The sequence below is a fragment of the Ictidomys tridecemlineatus genome, chromosome 16 (assembly GCF_052094955.1).
Source record: "Ictidomys tridecemlineatus isolate mIctTri1 chromosome 16, mIctTri1.hap1, whole genome shotgun sequence".
Taxonomy (NCBI): Eukaryota; Metazoa; Chordata; class Mammalia; order Rodentia; family Sciuridae; genus Ictidomys; species Ictidomys tridecemlineatus.
Genome location: NC_135492.1, coordinates 14,777,074 through 14,793,896, shown reverse-complemented (window position 1 = coordinate 14,793,896; position 16,823 = coordinate 14,777,074). Strand labels below are relative to the sequence as shown.

At 37.6% G+C, this 16,823-nt stretch overlaps 1 protein-coding gene across 1 annotated transcript in view; it reads left to right on the top strand.

The window, feature by feature from the left end:
• Nucleotides 1-451: 451 nt before the first annotated feature.
• Nucleotides 452-16,823, top strand: part of LOC144371474 (uncharacterized) — a 77,627-nt gene continuing 61,255 nt past the window's right edge. Inside the window, 5 exon segments of the mRNA XM_078033781.1 lie at nt 452-2,369; nt 2,372-2,493; nt 2,495-3,146; nt 3,149-3,484; nt 13,837-13,867. Of these exon segments, the coding sequence (XP_077889907.1) occupies nt 563-2,369; nt 2,372-2,493; nt 2,495-3,146; nt 3,149-3,484; nt 13,837-13,867 (2,948 nt within the window). The 5' untranslated portion in view covers nt 452-562.

Below are 16,823 nucleotides of genomic sequence, written 5' to 3'. Positions count from 1 at the left end.
ATACATACTTATCTGTAACAGGTATTCAGTCTTTTCAAAGTATTTGACATGCAAAAAGGACTATGAAATTGCATATGTGAATATGACTATGTGAATAATAGCCATAGAGAAGCTGTGTTGGAAAGGATTGTTTCCTTTTAATCTCTTTATTTTCAGGCAACTTTAACAAGTCAGAAAATCTAGCCTTTATGTGATGTTGGTAGAAATTTAAAGACCTATAAAAAAATAGAAAACTGTGAATGAGTTAGGTATCAATTATGTGCTGGTCACTTCTTCTTCAAAGAAGTCCTATGGTAAACTTCAAACTTTCCCTACAGAATAGTGTGGGGAAACCTTCAAATCGATTCCAATTTTTAACCAAACAAAGACAAATTTTAATAGATTAAATCCATGTGACTTCATTTTGTGTGCAAATGATTTCATATGTCCTTCTTTCCTTCATAGGCACATCACATCTCACTCTGGACACAAATACTATAAGCGTGAAGAATATGAAGAGAAGCCATGTGAATTTAAACAATATAGGAAATCTCTGGTTTCTCTCAAAAGTGTTGACACACAAATGTTGTTACAAACTGAATATAGACCATATGAAAGTACAGTATGTGGAAAAGTCATCAGTTGTTCCAATGACATTCAAAGACATGAAGAAACTCATACTGGGGGGCAACCCTATGAATGTCAACAATGTGGTGAAGCCTCTTCTTCTCTCCCAGGTGTTCAAAGACACATGATAATACACAGTGGAGATAAACCTTTTCAATGTGAGGTATGTGGGAAAGGCTTTCATTTCTCCTCTTTATTTAGAAGATATGAAAGAACTGATTCTGGAGAGAAATTTTATGAATGTAAACAAGATGGTCGAATCTTTATTTCACAGATAAGTCTTCAAAAGCACAATGTCACACACAGAGGGAATGCACATTTTAAATGTAAGGTATGTGGGAAAGACTTTGCTTATCCCAGATTACTTAGAATACATCAGAAAACACATACTGGAGAGAAGCCTTATGAATGTAAGCAGTGTGGCAAAGCCTTTGCTAGATCTGGTGACCTTCACATACATGAAAGAACTCATAGTGGAGAGAAGCCCTATGAATGTAAGCAGTGTGGGAAAGCCTTCACTCAGTCCTCTCACCTTCACTCACATGAACAAACTCATACTGGAGAGAAGCCCTATGAATGTAAGCAGTGTGGCAAAGCCTTTGCTAGATCTGGTGACCTTCACATACATGAAAGAACTCACACTGGAGAGAAGCCCTATGAATGTAAGCAGTGTGGCAAAGCCTTTGCTACATCCCGTCAGCTTCATATACATGGAAGAACACATACTGGAGAGAAGCCCTATGAATGTAAACAATGTGGAAAAGCCTTTGCTATATCCTATAAACTTAAGAGCCATGAAAGAACACACACTGGAGAGAAGCCCTATGAATGTCAACAATGTGGCAAAGCCTTTGCTAGATCTGGTGACCTTCACAGACATGGAAGAACTCATACAGGAGAAAAGCCCTATGTATGTAAGCAGTGTGGAAAAGCCTTTCCTACATTCCATCAGCTTCATGCACATAGAAGGACACATACTGGAGAGAAGCCTTATGAATGCAAACAATGTGGAAAAGCCTTTGCTACATCCTCTAAGCTTCGTGCACATGGAAGAACACATACTGGAGAGAAGACTTATGAATGCAATCAATGTGGAAGAGCATTTGCTATGTCCTATCACCTTAACAGACATGGAAAAACACACACTGGAGAGAAGCCCTATAAATGTAAGGAGTGTGGAAAAGCCTTTACTAGATCTAGTTACCTTCAGAATCATGGAAGAACACATACTAGAAAGAAACCCTTTGGATGTCAACAATCTGGAAAAACATTTGCTTCATCCCGTCATCTTCGCAGACATGGAAGAATGCATACCGGAGAAAAGCCCTATGAATGTGAAAAATGTGGAAAAGCCTTAACTGCTGCCTATTACCTTCAGATACATAAACAAACTCATACTGGAGAGAGGCTCTATGAATGTAAGTGGTGTGGGAAAGCCTTCACTCGGTCCTCTCACCTTCACTCACATGAACAAACTCATACTGGAGAGAAGCCCTATGATTGTAAGCAGTGTGGCAAAGCCTTTGCTACATCTAGTAAACTTCAAATACATGGAATAGTGCATACTGGAGAGAAGCCCTATGAATGTAAGCAGTGTGGCAAAGCCTTTGCTACATCTGGTGACCTTCACAAACATGAAAGAACTCATACTGGAGAGAAGCCCTATGTATGTAAGGAGTGTGGCAAAGCCTTTGCTACATCCTGTCAAGTTCATGAACATGGAAGAACACATACTAGAGAGAAGCCTTATGTATGTAAGCAGTGTTAAAAGCCTTTGCTAGATCTAGTCGTTTTCAGATTCATGGAAGAACACACACTGGAGAGAAGCCCTATGAATGTAAACAGTGTGGAAAAGCTTTTTCTAGATCTAATCACCTTCAAATTCATGGAAAAAACACACAATGGAGAGAAGCCCTATGAATGTAAGCAGTGTGGAAAAGCATTTGCTACATCTAGTTGTCTTCAGATTCATGAAAGAACACATACTAGAAAGAAACCCTTTGCATGTCAACAATGTGGAAAAACATTTGCTTCATCCCGTCATTTTCGCATACATGGAATAATGCATACCGGAGAAAAGCCCTATGAATGTATACAATGTGGAAAAGCTTTTACTGCTGCCTCTTACCTTCAGATACATGAACGAACTCATACTGGAGAGAAGCTCTATGAATGTAAGCAGTGTGGGAAAGCCTTCACTGAGTCCTCTCACCTTCACTCACATGAACAAATTCATACTGGAGAGAAGCCCTATGAATGTAAGCAGTATGGCAAAGCCTTTGCTAGATCCAGTGAACTTAAAATACATGGAAGAGTGCATACTGGAGAGAAGCCCTATGAATGTAAGCAGTGTGGCAAAGCCTTTTCTAGATCTGGTGACCTTCACATACATAAAATAATTCATAGTGGAGAGAATTCCTATGTATGTAAGCAGTGTGGCAAAGCCTTTACTACATCCTGTCAGCTTCATAAACATGGAAAAACACATACTGAAGAGAAGCCCTATGAATGCAAACAATGTGGAAAGCCTTTGCTACATTCTATAAGCTTAAGAGCCATGAAAGAACACACACTGGAGGGAAGCCCTCTGAATGTAAAGAATGTGGAAAAGCCTACACTACTGCCTCTTACCTTCAGATGCATAAACACACTCATACTGGAGAGAAGCCCTATGAATGTAAGCAGTCTGGCAAAGCCTTCACTCAGTCCTCTTACCTTCACTCACATCAACAAACTCATACTGGAGAGAAGCCCTAATAATGTAAGCAGTGTGACAAAGCCTTTGCTAGATCCAGTGACTTTCACAGACACGGAAAAATGTATAATGGAGAAAAGCCCAATGAATGTCAACAGTGTGGAGAAGCCTTTGCCACATCTTGTCTGCTTCACACATGTGAAAGAACATATACTTCATAGAAGTCATATGCATGAAAACAATTGGTAAACTCTTCTGTTATTACTGTTTCACTCATATACATGTAGGAAGTTTACTGGAGAAAAATCCTTTGAATGTGAAATATGGTAAATCACATTTCATATCATCCTCAAAGACAAGAGAGACTCACACAGCTGAAAATGTATGTGTGTGTGTGTGTTTGTGTGTGTGTGTGTGTTTGTGTGTGTGTGTGAATGTGTGTGTGTGTGTGTGTGTGTGTGAGAGAGAGAGAGCAAAGGATCAATCGATCCACTGGGGATTTAGCCTGGTGGTGCTCTACCACTGAGCTACATTCCAGTTCCTTTTTACTTTTTATTTTGAGACAGGGAGTTGCTGAGTTTCTTAGGGTCTTCCTAAGAAGCTGAGGCTAGCCTCCAACATTGATTCTTCAGAATCAGCCTCTCGAGTCTGAGGAATTAAAGGCATACACCAAACTTCCAACTGAATAACTCTTTAAATGTGAAAAATATCACAAATCTTTCCATTGTCCCTGTTGCCTTCAAAGCCATTTCACTCACATTGAAAAAAAAATCCCTCTGAATTTGGGGGATTTGCTACATTCTGTCAGCTTCATTTCCTTTCTTATATATGAAAACATTCATGCAGAGAAGCCCTGTGAATGTGAGAAATGTAGGAAATCTTCTAGTTTTCTCATTTTTTTCCTAAGGACTGGGAATATTTTTTTGGAATAAAAAGAATAAATCCTATGCAAGTAAGAAATATAAAGGGTTCAGCTGTTCTAGTTTTTTTCAGTTGTATGAAAAGACTCATAGTGTAGAAAATGCTGAGGATAAGCCATATGGGGATGTATTCAGCTTTGAGAGTTTTCTCCAAAGGCACAAAAGAATTCACATGTTAAAATCCCCTTTCTATCTTTAAAAATTGCAGTAACACTTTCAACTGTCCAGGTCCCTTTGAACAGCATTTAAGAAATCACACTGGGAAAAAGCCCTTTATGTAGAAATGTGGTGAGAACTTTGCTTGTTTCAGATCTATTTGAATTTTTTCAGACATGAGGAAAATTTTATTTTATTTCATTTTATTTATTTATTTTGAGATAACCACTGTAGCTGTGTGACAATGGTGTGTGCCTTCATTTCTTTTTTTCTTTCTTTTTTTTTTTAAAGTACTCAGAGAGTACTTTAAAATACTCCCCTCCAACCCAGGGTACTGGGTTGGAGGGGAGTATTGCATCAGCATGAAGATTTGAAAGCAACATGTTTCTCTGGGTTAAATCTCTCTTATTGTTAGATTCCATTTTTCCGTATTTTAAGTCTTTTGTGTCTAATGTTTCATTACATATTGTATATGTTAGTTTAGGCCTCTCTACTCCAGCCTTTGGTACAGATTGGTGAAATGGCTCTTCTGAACTTCTTTCCTCTCTTTCTTAGTTCAGATTTCACCCAGGAGTGCTCTAGCACTGAGTTTCTCCACAGTCCTTTTAATTGTTATTTTTTGAGATGGGGTGAGGGTGGCAGCTGGGACCATAGGGATGTGTCTGTGTACCCTGCAGCTGGCATCTTCCTTTTGCTTGATTGCTTATTGATCTATTGATGACTCTGGGACCATCACTCTTGTCACTTGTGCTTGTTATAAGGCTCATGTATTGTGCTGTATGTAGGCACATTAAAGAGAATTATAAAACAATGTCATTTGTGTATATTGTTTAGAGAGGCGCTTTCTCAAAATATATTTTGCCCTATACTTGAGTTGCTTTCTCTTTTCTTTTCCCAGTCCTGGGGACCAAATCCTGCCTTGTGCATGCTAGTCAGGCATTTTGGACTGAACGCTTTGTAGCTCAGGTGGTGAATTTGCTGCAGCTGTGAGTGTGGACCCCACAAATAACCACATCAGCAGATGTAGCTCTGCAGGTGTTTCTTCCACAATTGCGCTGATCTCTTCCTTTTTAAAGGTCTTTTATACCAGTGAATTTTTTTTAAAAAACTACATCCAATTTAGGTTTTCTCCCCATGAATAATACTTAGGTGGAATATGCCAGAAAACCCAGGCTTGATTTTTCTCTGTGTTTTAGAGTACCTCAGTAGCCCTGGAAAAAAATTGTGTGATGGTTTTCTTAACACACACTACATGACCAAAGGCTTGGTAAGGAGCATCCCATTCTGGTGTCCTAATATAGCGGCTCTCCCTTCTCCACCAAATAATCTTAAATAAGCTTCTTAGGAGACCTTCACCATAATTTTCTTTCAACAGAATGTCAGAAAATGATTTTGCAAAGATCTCAATGTGGGTTATAACACAGACTTCTGCTTTTGTGGCAAAGCTTGGAAGACCTCTGACTAATCTTACAAGTGGTACACAAAGCACTTTCTGTGAACTAATCAAAACAACAACAACAAAAAAAAACCTTTATGTATACCAATACATAAAATATAAACCTCCATCCGTGTCTCACTAGATGTAAATAAAGATCAATGAAATTCCAAGCAGTGAACTGAAAAAATTTAAGTGATACCCCTCAGAACCTAATCAATGTGCTCCTGGAACATTCCTTGGGTGTCTAGCCTCATGTGCCCTACATCACTAATAAAGCTACAGCCTCCAATCAGGTTATATTGTGCAGTACTTGCTGTGGAGTGGGCTGTTTCTGCTCAGGCTAAAGGATTCAGTTACTTGTCCCAATGATTCAAAGCCTCCTGAGCAAAACCTCACCCACAACCTATTCAGGTGTCATGGATCATGTGTGATTATTGGTAAGAGTTCCTTACATACTTGTGTCCAAATGTTGAAGTTTGCCAACATGCCAAAGATGGGTTGATTGTCACTGCTATCTCTGTTCCAGCCTTTTGCTGTGTCTTAGTGCTCATTTGAAAAGGAAGGCAAATAGAGTGTGCTGTGGCCCTTCTGTTTTTGATAAATACAGCATAAGGCATCCAGTAAAACTTCATCTTTAAAAGGTAGTTTTGAACGCTTCCCAAAATTTCCAAAAACTTTCTTTGCAGCCAATGAGTCGGTGTGGCAATTTCCTAGTTTTACAACTTTGATTTAGAAGAAATATTGAATAGAGGTGTGTGAGCACTTGACACAGTCTGGACTTCTATGTAATAAATCCATTTGCCAAAGGCAGTAGTTGCAGGCTTGCTCCTTGGCAGTGTGAGGGACTGGAGTGAATGCAGCTGTCCTGGGGTGTGGGCATTGTTTGTAGGAGTTCAGTCTTGGTGAGTACATCAGTGTAGGAATCAGACTTATAGGAAGGCTACAGAATCTCCTGACAGAACCTGCCTGTCGCTTTTGGACAGTAGTTTTGTCATGTGAGCTGGCAGGTAGGTGGCTACCTTCTGATGGATTTGGGTTTGTAGCTAAGCAAATAGTGAGAATGTACAATGATTAAATGAGAATTAAAATATTCTTTGTCATACCAAAGACATAATTTGGGGGCCAGTCATAATAACAAGTAACCTCTTTGACCTTGAACCACATATTTTCCTTCATGTATGCATTTTCTCACAAACTTTTGTAGTGTGATGCTTATGTGGAACAAACTGAGATAAAATGGAGAGGTTTATTTAATGGTGCAGTGTACTAGTAGTTTTAAAGACTTGCAGCAGGCTTAGATTCCAATATTGTTCAAATTTTATGAAAGACTCTGAAATTCTCAAATTCTTGAGAATCTTCAGGTGCTTTGGCATACACCTGAAGTACCAGTGGCTCAAGATTCTGAGGCAGGAGGATTATGACTTTTTTTCACTTTTTTTAAGGAGAAAGAATTTTTTAATATTTATTTTTTAGTGTTCAGTGGACACACCATCTTTATTTTATTTTTATGTGGTGCTGAGGATTGAACCCAGCACCCCATGCATACCAGGTGAGCATGCTACCATTTGAGCTACATCCCCAGCCCATCTTTTCATTTTTTAATAAAATTATATATATATATATATATATATATATATATATATATATATATACACATTTTTTTCCCTAAGAATCAAACTTAGTTTCTCCCACATGCTAGGCACATTGTCAACCACTGAGCCACAACCTTAGCCCAAGGGTTGTGATTTGAAAGCTGGCCCCCCTGGATAACAAGGAGTAAAGAACTCAGTGAGGCCCTGTGTCTAACAAGTAACTCAAAATAATAAATGAAAACAAGACTAGGAGGTGGCTGAGTGGTTGAGTGTCACTGAGTTCAGTTCGCAGTATAACCAAGAAAAATGAATTAGAAACCAAGTTTTAAACCATATGATGGGTGGATGGGCTTGTCCATTATATTGTTTTCTTCTTTGGATTCTCAGGCATGGTTTATTAATTCAGGAACTCTGTAAAATTCACCAATTCAATTAAAATCAAGTGTATGATTTTTAAAAAGTAATGATATTGCAAGGTCCATGAGGAGCAGCTTTCTGCTCTGGGAACCCTCTGTAATTGGTAGTCATCACAAGTGGCCATAATGTCCTTATCATAAAGAGTTTGTGAAAGCTTCTATTTTTCAGGAGTCTCTGAAGGTGCTAAACGTGCCTGTCTTTTCAGAGCTTTTGTTGGAGGAATTCCATATGGAGGTCTCTGATTTATAGATGATGTCATTGAGGAGCTCAAATGAAACTGATAAATAAAGAACAAATTACCACCTGGTCCAGTGCAGTCTAAAAGGTGTCAGATTTTTCTGTCTTTAAGGAATGTCAAGCAACCTTGGAGGAGGATGTCAGCAATTTACGATGTGCTCCTGCAAAAAACGTGATGCTGTGAGTCTCTGCTCAGGTCATTTGTGAAAAGCTGATGAGTAGTTTGAGAATTTATTTGGTCCTGTTAGTTATAAGGACAATTTGCATTAGAATGCTATTAAAATAGAGAAAACAAATATTAGCCAATTCTGAGGCCAAAATATATACCAGTTGTTGATGAGATAGGATTAGTAACTTTCATTATATTTGGAATTGGGTATGGATACTTACAGACGGGACCAGATCATCAAAGTAGCAGTAATCTACCCAAGGCTAATGTTGAGATAGAGAATATCTGTATTTCTGTAGTTGGTATTTTATTTTTTCCTCTGTTATTATCAGTGACTATGTTTAAACATTTCAGGATGCCCAGAGAGAACTCTGATTTTTTCATATTTAATGAATTAGAAAATGTTAGACTATTAAATATTCTGAGAAGCACATTAGATTTTATAAGAATTTTTAGTTTTCATGTACCTTGTTTTAACATATCAAAAAACATATGAAGTGATTTAATTAGAGATTGATGGTTTTTATTTATTTATTTTTGCTACTGGGGATTGCTGTGACAAGTGTGCCAAACTAGCATGTTCTTTCAGGGTTTGATAGGACATTGGAAGAAATAAAGAGTCACACACACAGAAGATGCAACATCTGGGATCGGGTGGAGCACTGCTCTATGATGGAGCAGCAGGTCTAAAGAATTATACCAGGAGGGCTGGAGATGTGGCTCAAGTTGTAGCATGCTCACTTGGCGTGTGTTCGGCACTAGGTTTGATCCTCAGCACTACATATAATTAAAATACAAAATGTGTCCACCAAATATTAAAAATATAAATAAACATATATTAAAAATTATCTCTCTAAAAAAAAAAGAATTACACCAGCAATCTTTATTGTGTATCTTTCATTGATCATATTAAAGACTATGTAAGCATTATTCTTTGTATTTATGAAAGTTACAAAGTTAGCAACAGTATGCAGCTATTTTCTCAGTTACATTCTATAGTTGGAATGTGTAATGTTAAGAGCACCCTGCAGCTCTCAAGAAAATCCATCCTTTAAAGTTATTTTAAAGCTTCTTTTAAAACAGTGGAACTGGTGAACCATGTGTTTGACTTAGCAAGAAACTTTGTGCCTGAGAATAAGGTCAAAGCTGAAAAGTCTCCCACAACAGAGTCTCCCTAATGGAGAGCATTTCCATAGCAACCAAGCATCCTATACTTTTGCATAGAAACTTTTCCAGTCACCAAGCATGCCACTGCCATTAAGTCATTAGAGACCTCCATCTAAGACACTTGTCTCCCAATCACTGTCACTGGTCTCCACAGGGGATTGAACTCAAGGCTGCTTTACCACTGAGCTACACCCTCACCAAGGCTCCCCCTCTTTTCTCTTTCTTGAGACAGTGGTGGACTCCGTTGCCCAGGATGACCTCACACTCATCTAAAAATGAAGTAATGTGGTCTCTGAACCTTTACCCCAATGGCAGTCACATTTGCTGGGAACTCAGCTGAAGTGGTTCAATTAAAGTAATAACTTTGGTGGGGAGGGGGCGGCTCCGCCCCTCTGCAGGCCGCTGGGCCTGATCTACATTGCAGGCAGGGGGGGAGGGGGGGGGCTTGCCCCTCAGCAGGCCGATGGACCTGTTCTGCTGGTGGGTTGCACGTCCACCTACCCTGCAGGAGCGTGGGGAAGCTCTGCCACTCAGCAAGTTGCTTGGCTTGACCTGCCCAGTGGGTCCCAGGTCCGACTGCCCTGCTGGTGCGTGGGAAGGGGGCGGCTCTGCCCCTCAGCAGGCCACTGCACCTGATCTGCCAGTGGTCACAGTTCCGCCTTATATTTGATAAAGGGGCTATAAGCATGCAATGGAGAAAGGATAGCATCTTCAACAAATGGTGCTGGGAAAACTGGAAATCCATATGCAACAAAATAAAACTAAATCCCTTTCTCTCGCCATGCACAAAAGTTAACTCAAAATGGATCAAGGAGCTTGATATCAAATCAAAGACATGGCATCTGATAGAAGAAAAAGTTGGCTATGACCTACATACTGTGGGCTCAGGCTCCAAATTTCTCAATAGGGCACCCATAGCACAAGAGTTAACATCTAGAATCAACAAATGGGACTTACTCAAACTAAAAAGTTTTTTCTCACCAAAAGAAACAATAAGAGCGGTAAATAGGGAGCCTACATCATGGGAACAAATCTTTACTCCTCACACTTCAGATAGAGCCCTAATATCCAGAGTATATAAAGAACTCAAAAAATTAGACAATAAGATAACAAATAACCCAATCAACAAATGGGCCAAGGACCTGAACAGACACTTCTCAGAGGAGGACATACAATCAATCAACAAGTACATGAAAAAATGCTCACCATATCTAGCAATCAGAAAAATGCAAATCAAAACCACCCTAAGATACCATCTCATTCCAGTAAGATTGGCAGCCATTATGAAGTAAAACACCAATAAGTGTTGGCAAGGATGTGGAGAAAAGAGTACACTGCTGGTGGGACTTCAAAATGGTGAGGCCAATTTGGAAAGCTGTATGGAGATTCCTGTTAAAGCTGGGCATGGATCCACCATTTGACCCAGCTATCGACCTTCTTGGACTATCCCCTGAGTACCTTAAAAGAGCGCACTATAGGGATACGGCCACATCAATAACTATAGTGGCATAATTCACAATAGCTAGACTGTGGAACCAACCTAGATGCCCTTAAGTAGATGAATGAATAAAAAAAAAATGTGGCATCTATACACAATGGAGTATTACACAGCACTAAGAAATGAGAAAATCATATAATTTGCAGGGAAATGGATGGCATTAGAGCAAATTATGCTAAGTGAAACTAGCCAAGCCCTAAAAAACAAATGCCAAATGTCTTCTTTGATATAAAAAGAGCAACTAGGAGCAGAACAGGAGGGAAGAGCAAGAGGAAAAGACTAACAGTAAACAAAGACGAATGGGGGGAGAGAAAGGAAGAGAGAAGGGAAAACATATGGAAATAGTAGGAGACCTTCAATGATACACAAAATTATAAGAGGTTATGAGGGGCAAGGGGGAGGGAAAAAAGGGAGAGAATTGAACAACAGCAGAGGAGGTAGACAGGGAAGATGGGAGGGGAGGGGAGGGGGGATAGTAGGGGATAGGAAAGGTAGCAGAATACAACAGTCACTAATATGCCATTATGTAAAAATGTGAGTATGTAACAATTGTGATTCTGCAATCTGTATTTGGGGTAAAAATGGGAGTTCAAAACCTAACTGAGTCAAATGTATGAAAGATGATATATTATGAGCTCTGTAATGTTTTGAAAAATTAATAAAAAAGGGAAAAAAAAGAAAATTAAAAAAAATAAGTAATAACTTTGGAATTCTATGGGATGGGACTACTGTTTCCAATCCATTCTACCAGGCCTGGTAGAAATTTGCAAGTCATTTTTTATGTCTCCAGATCATAAGAAAAAATATTTTTTTCATATTTTCACCGATGTATCAATATCAACAGACCCTAAGTACTTGGTAATAAGGGCAGGAGTTATGGGAAACTTGTTGGAATTGTGTGGATCCATCCTGCCTTCTGATTTGTCTTCCTATTTTCTCTCTCACTCCTTTTAGTAAAAGGGGTTCTTAACCACTAAGCCACATCCCCAGACCCTCTTTCATCCCCATGACAGTAGAATGCATATATATATATATACACTTTGGTATATCATACTTGTACATGTTGCAGAATCATATTAGTCATGTAGTCAAATATATATTCATCCAGTAATGATGTCTGTTTCAATCTACTACTATCTTTCCTATTCCCACATTCCTCTTTCCTCTCTCCCATCACTTTCCTCAACCTAATGTAAGATAAAGTGATTCTGCCCCAATGCCCCCTCCCTCCTGAATTAGCATCAGCATAATAGAGAAAACATTTGTCTTTGATTTTGCGAGACTGGCTTATTTCACTTAGCATGATATTCTCCAACTCCAACCATTTACTAGAAAATGCCATAATTTTAGCCTACTTTCAACCTGACTAATACTCCATTGATTATATATACCACATTTTCTTTAAACATTCATCTTTCGAGAACCACCTAGGTTGGTCCATAGTCTAGCTATTGCAAGTTGAGCTGCTATAAACATTCATGTGGCTGCTGAGGAGGTCATACATGTGAAAATATTTTTTAAAACAACAAGTTGCTGAGCAGTAGAGAATATTTTACATTACATATTTAATTATTTCATAGTATTCAGAGTATAAAATGAACTCTAGTGACTCCATAATAAAATGATCAACAAATTAAAAAGTGAATTCCGAGTTCTGAACCCCTCAGATATTTCTGCTACTCTTTATGGTGTTTTTTGAGAATGATCTTCAAAATGCTAATTGTTACTTTTTGCTCCCAGTCATCTGGAAGTTTCTAGAGAAAGTTTCTAGTCATCTGCACTAGGCCTAAGTTCCAGTGGTTTTGCTAACTTCTGTTGGTGGAAGAATTGCTTCTCTCTTAACTTATTTATAAGTATCAAAGGGGAAAATTAAACAAACAACCGATAGACTCAAGAATATTTCAGCACTTTCTGAGCTCTGTCCTACCATTGTTCATCCCAGTAATAATTCCAGGCCTTCCAGTTTTTTTCAGAAGTAGTTTTTCCATGTACTGAGCATCTAAAATTTGTGACTTCTGTTCCAGGGAGTATATCCTAAACATCCAATTTCTATAAGCAACAGAGACTGAGCATGTGCAAATATTCATACATTACAAATAGTTGGATTTGCATTGTTTGTAACTACTTCCAAAAGCTAAAATTTGCAGCAGTAGTGTTAAAATTGCATTAGAAATCACAGATTCCTGTTTCACCACAGAAAATACAGAACACTCTTCTCCTAGCTACTTGACAGCCTGGAATATAACACACTTGCCTCAGAAATTTAATGCATCAGTCAAATGAAAACTTTCCTTCACCCTAAGCAGTCTTGTCAGAATGCCTATGATAAAAATCTGAAAGGTAGGGGCTGGAGTTCTGGCTCAGTTATAGAGTGCTTCCCTAGCACATGGGAGGCACTGTGTTCAAGCATCAGAACCACATAAAAACAAATAAATAAAATAAAAGTTATTTGTCTATATGACTAGTAAATAAATAAGTAAAATATTTAGAAGTAAAAAACAAAAATCTGAAAGTTAGTAGGTAATCCAGAGCATATGAGCATGGATGTAAAGATTCACTTGTAGAAATGCTGGTGAGAATATAAATTGAGTAAAGCTATTTTTGAAAATGGTATTAAGGTTCTTCAATAAGTTAAAATAAAAATGTCATAGGATTCAGTAGTAGTAATTCTGGGTATGTATCTAAAAAATTGGAGTCATTAGATCATAGAAAAGACTATATTTTCATTGTAGTATTTTTTACAGAACCTGGTAAAAGACCTGAAGTACCTTTAAGGTAAATGGTAGGTTGGGCATGGTGCCACATACCTGTATTCCCAGCAGCGTGGGAGGGTGAGACAGGAGAATCATGAATTTAGAGCCAGTCTCAGCAAATCAATGAGATCTTGTCTGTAAACAAAATATAAAAAAGGAGCTGGTGATGTAGCTCAGTGGTTGACTAGCTCTGATTTCAACACACAGCATAATAAATAAATAAATAGGCTCAACACATTGACCCTATGCTATATTTTTCAAGAAGCAATTTACTTGCACCCTTTCTGGATTAACTGGACAGAATGTGTTACATTCTTTAACAAATTATTATCTGCAGAAGAAATGCAGTTTCAAAATAATGTTTGCAAGTGGAACACAAGTTACGCTAAAGGGGAGATTTTCGTGACCTTGTTAAAGACCAGATTGTGGAACTCAGGGAAATAAAGATAATTCCTACTAAGCATAAAATCTGCAAGAGTTTATGATTAAGAATTCAATTATAAATCATGAACATAAGACTAATTAACCTAAAGTTTTCATGGCACTGGATACTTGAGAGTTTGATATTATCCTGCTGTCAGTCTAAAGTCAAGAAGTGTACCTTTGCAGGATGCTTTAGAATCTTTTTTTAGATCTCTAATGAAATTGGAGAAAAAGAGAGCCATGCTCTTCTCTTTACAGAGAGGACACATTCTCTCTTTTTAAAGTGTCACCTTTTTCTTTTTTCTCATCACATCATTGTGTCTGCTTTTTTCCTCATGTGAAATGCTTACAAAGAGAAAGCAAAATCTATAACCTGTCATCTAGTTCTTGGAGGAAAAATTAGAAATACTGCATCCATTTGAAATATAGCATAAAAATAGTTGATAAGGCAAAGAGGGAATGCTGGCATTAAAATTGTGACCAGAGCTGAGTGCAGTGGTGCACTCCTGTAATCCCAGGGTCTTGGAAGGCTGAAGCAGAAGAATCGTTAGTTCCATGCCAACTTCAGCAAGGAAGAAGTGCTAAGCAAATCAGTGAAACCTCTTTCTTTAAATAAAATACAAAATATTGCTGGGGATTTGGCTCAAGGGTCGAGTGAGCCAATAAGTTCTAGAATGACTTGTTTTCCAGTGACAATAAATTGACCCATTATAGGTTGGAACTCAAGATTCAATCACAAGTTCTACAGAAGTCATATTGAAAATAGCTGGTGTCTTATAGATAATGTGGTTAAGTTGTTCCTGCACCCTCTGTCTGATAGGGTCACAGCATGGGAGATGCCGTGGCAGAGCTACACCATTTCGAAACTGAAACCATGTGGAGGGTTAAATGTATTGTTTATGATACTCATAATATGGAAAATAGGGTATACATCAATCAATAATAAAAGTACATGTTGACGGAAATGGCAGGAAAATTTCCAAAATGAGACTAAAGATACAATTAAGACATGCCTGGAGATGTGTTTTAAAATCTCTCAGGATTGAAACAATAGTGTTATTCCTCAAAAATTTATGAAGAAAAGCTTACAAATCTCAAGGTTCTTGAGAAAAACTTAACAATTTGCACTAAGCCCCACATTCTAAATCTATAATCTGTGCAACATACATTTCCCCGTACTAACAGGCCCTCCTTTGCCTTACACAGGAATTCATAAAAATGGGAAACACATTGTTAATATTAATGGTAAATGGGTTGTGTTGAAGAGCCTGCTCTTTTGTTAAAGATTACAAAAACATACAAATAGTTGTATTTTGAAAAAGTATCAAAGAAAGTCTTAAAAGAAAGCAGTTAAATAGGTCATATGAAAAAAAATTACCTTTTAAATTAAAAATAGAATAATATAAAATTAATATACATAAATTTTGGAAGCACTTCAGAAAAGTGCTTTTAAGTAATAGGCTTTAACTAACTTAAGTGTTTTATTGGAACTTTAGAAGTAAGAAATCTTACCAATAATCATAGGTATGCTTTAAAGTTAAAGGTTAATGATATAATTATCTGTATGCTTTAAAATTAAAAGCTAATAATAGGTCAAGGTACATGTAGTCGAGATGTGTAGTCTAGCACTTATTGATTGAGGTGAAAATGTAAAAGCTTAATCGTGATTGGCAAAGGTTACAGGAAAATATTTTAAACAATGTACTCCATATCTTAGGTAATTAATATATATCTGAAAATATTGCACTTTTCTGAAGTGCTTCCAAAATGTATGTATATTAATTAATATATATCTGAAAATATTTAACTCTTAAAAATTATGTAAGTCAAAGAAATTTTGAGCTTTGAAGCTATCCATTAACTACATGAAAAAACACTTGTAAATAATGTTTAAAAATAAAGGCCCTCTAGGGGCAGCGAGTACTTCTGAAGGCTGCTCATAACTTGCAGCTATAGTCCTGTCTCCTCTTCTTTCACCTAAGCCACTTATCCTTAAGAATCCCTGGATCTCTGGTAGCTAGGGCTTGACCTAAACAATGGAGATTTAATTTTTTTCTTTTAAAATTAATGTTGAGTTTGTTAATGAGCTGTATTGAAATATATATAAAATCTGTGATTTGTGCTCATATTCTCATAGTACCCCTCATAATCCTACCACTATGCTCAAGGCAAAATTGCAAATAAGTCTGTTTTTAATTGCTTATATTTCAGAGTCTAGAGATCTGGCCCCCTCCATCTCTTTTTCATTTTTATCGTTAATACTAGAAACTTTAAATATTATTTGTACTTTTCAAGTACAGCATAAAGTGTGTAGAAATGGTGGGTATATTTCTGACTGGTCTTCTAAAATTGACAATAGGCAGTTATGCAAGGGTAATGCCATGAATCCTGGAGGATTTGTTAGTAGCATCCTTACTTTCAGGGAAGGTGGCATTGAGAAAAATGTTTGGCGCTTAATTGCTGCCTCAGAATTCTTACATTTTACTGACAAAGCTTTACCAGACTTTGTAGGCAAGAACTGTAACAGGAAGGTTCTTGCTACAGCTTATGGGCCTGTGTTCAATCTCCTTATGTTTTAATTACAGGAAATGTAAAAGTTAAAAGGGAAGATGATAGATATCTTGTAACATGTAGTAAATGTAATTTAACTAATTATATCACCAGAAATAATAGAGAAAAAGGAATGATGATGCTCCATCAGCCCTCCTTTATTACCAGGAAATATTTCAGAGCCATGGTAGGCTGATGCTGC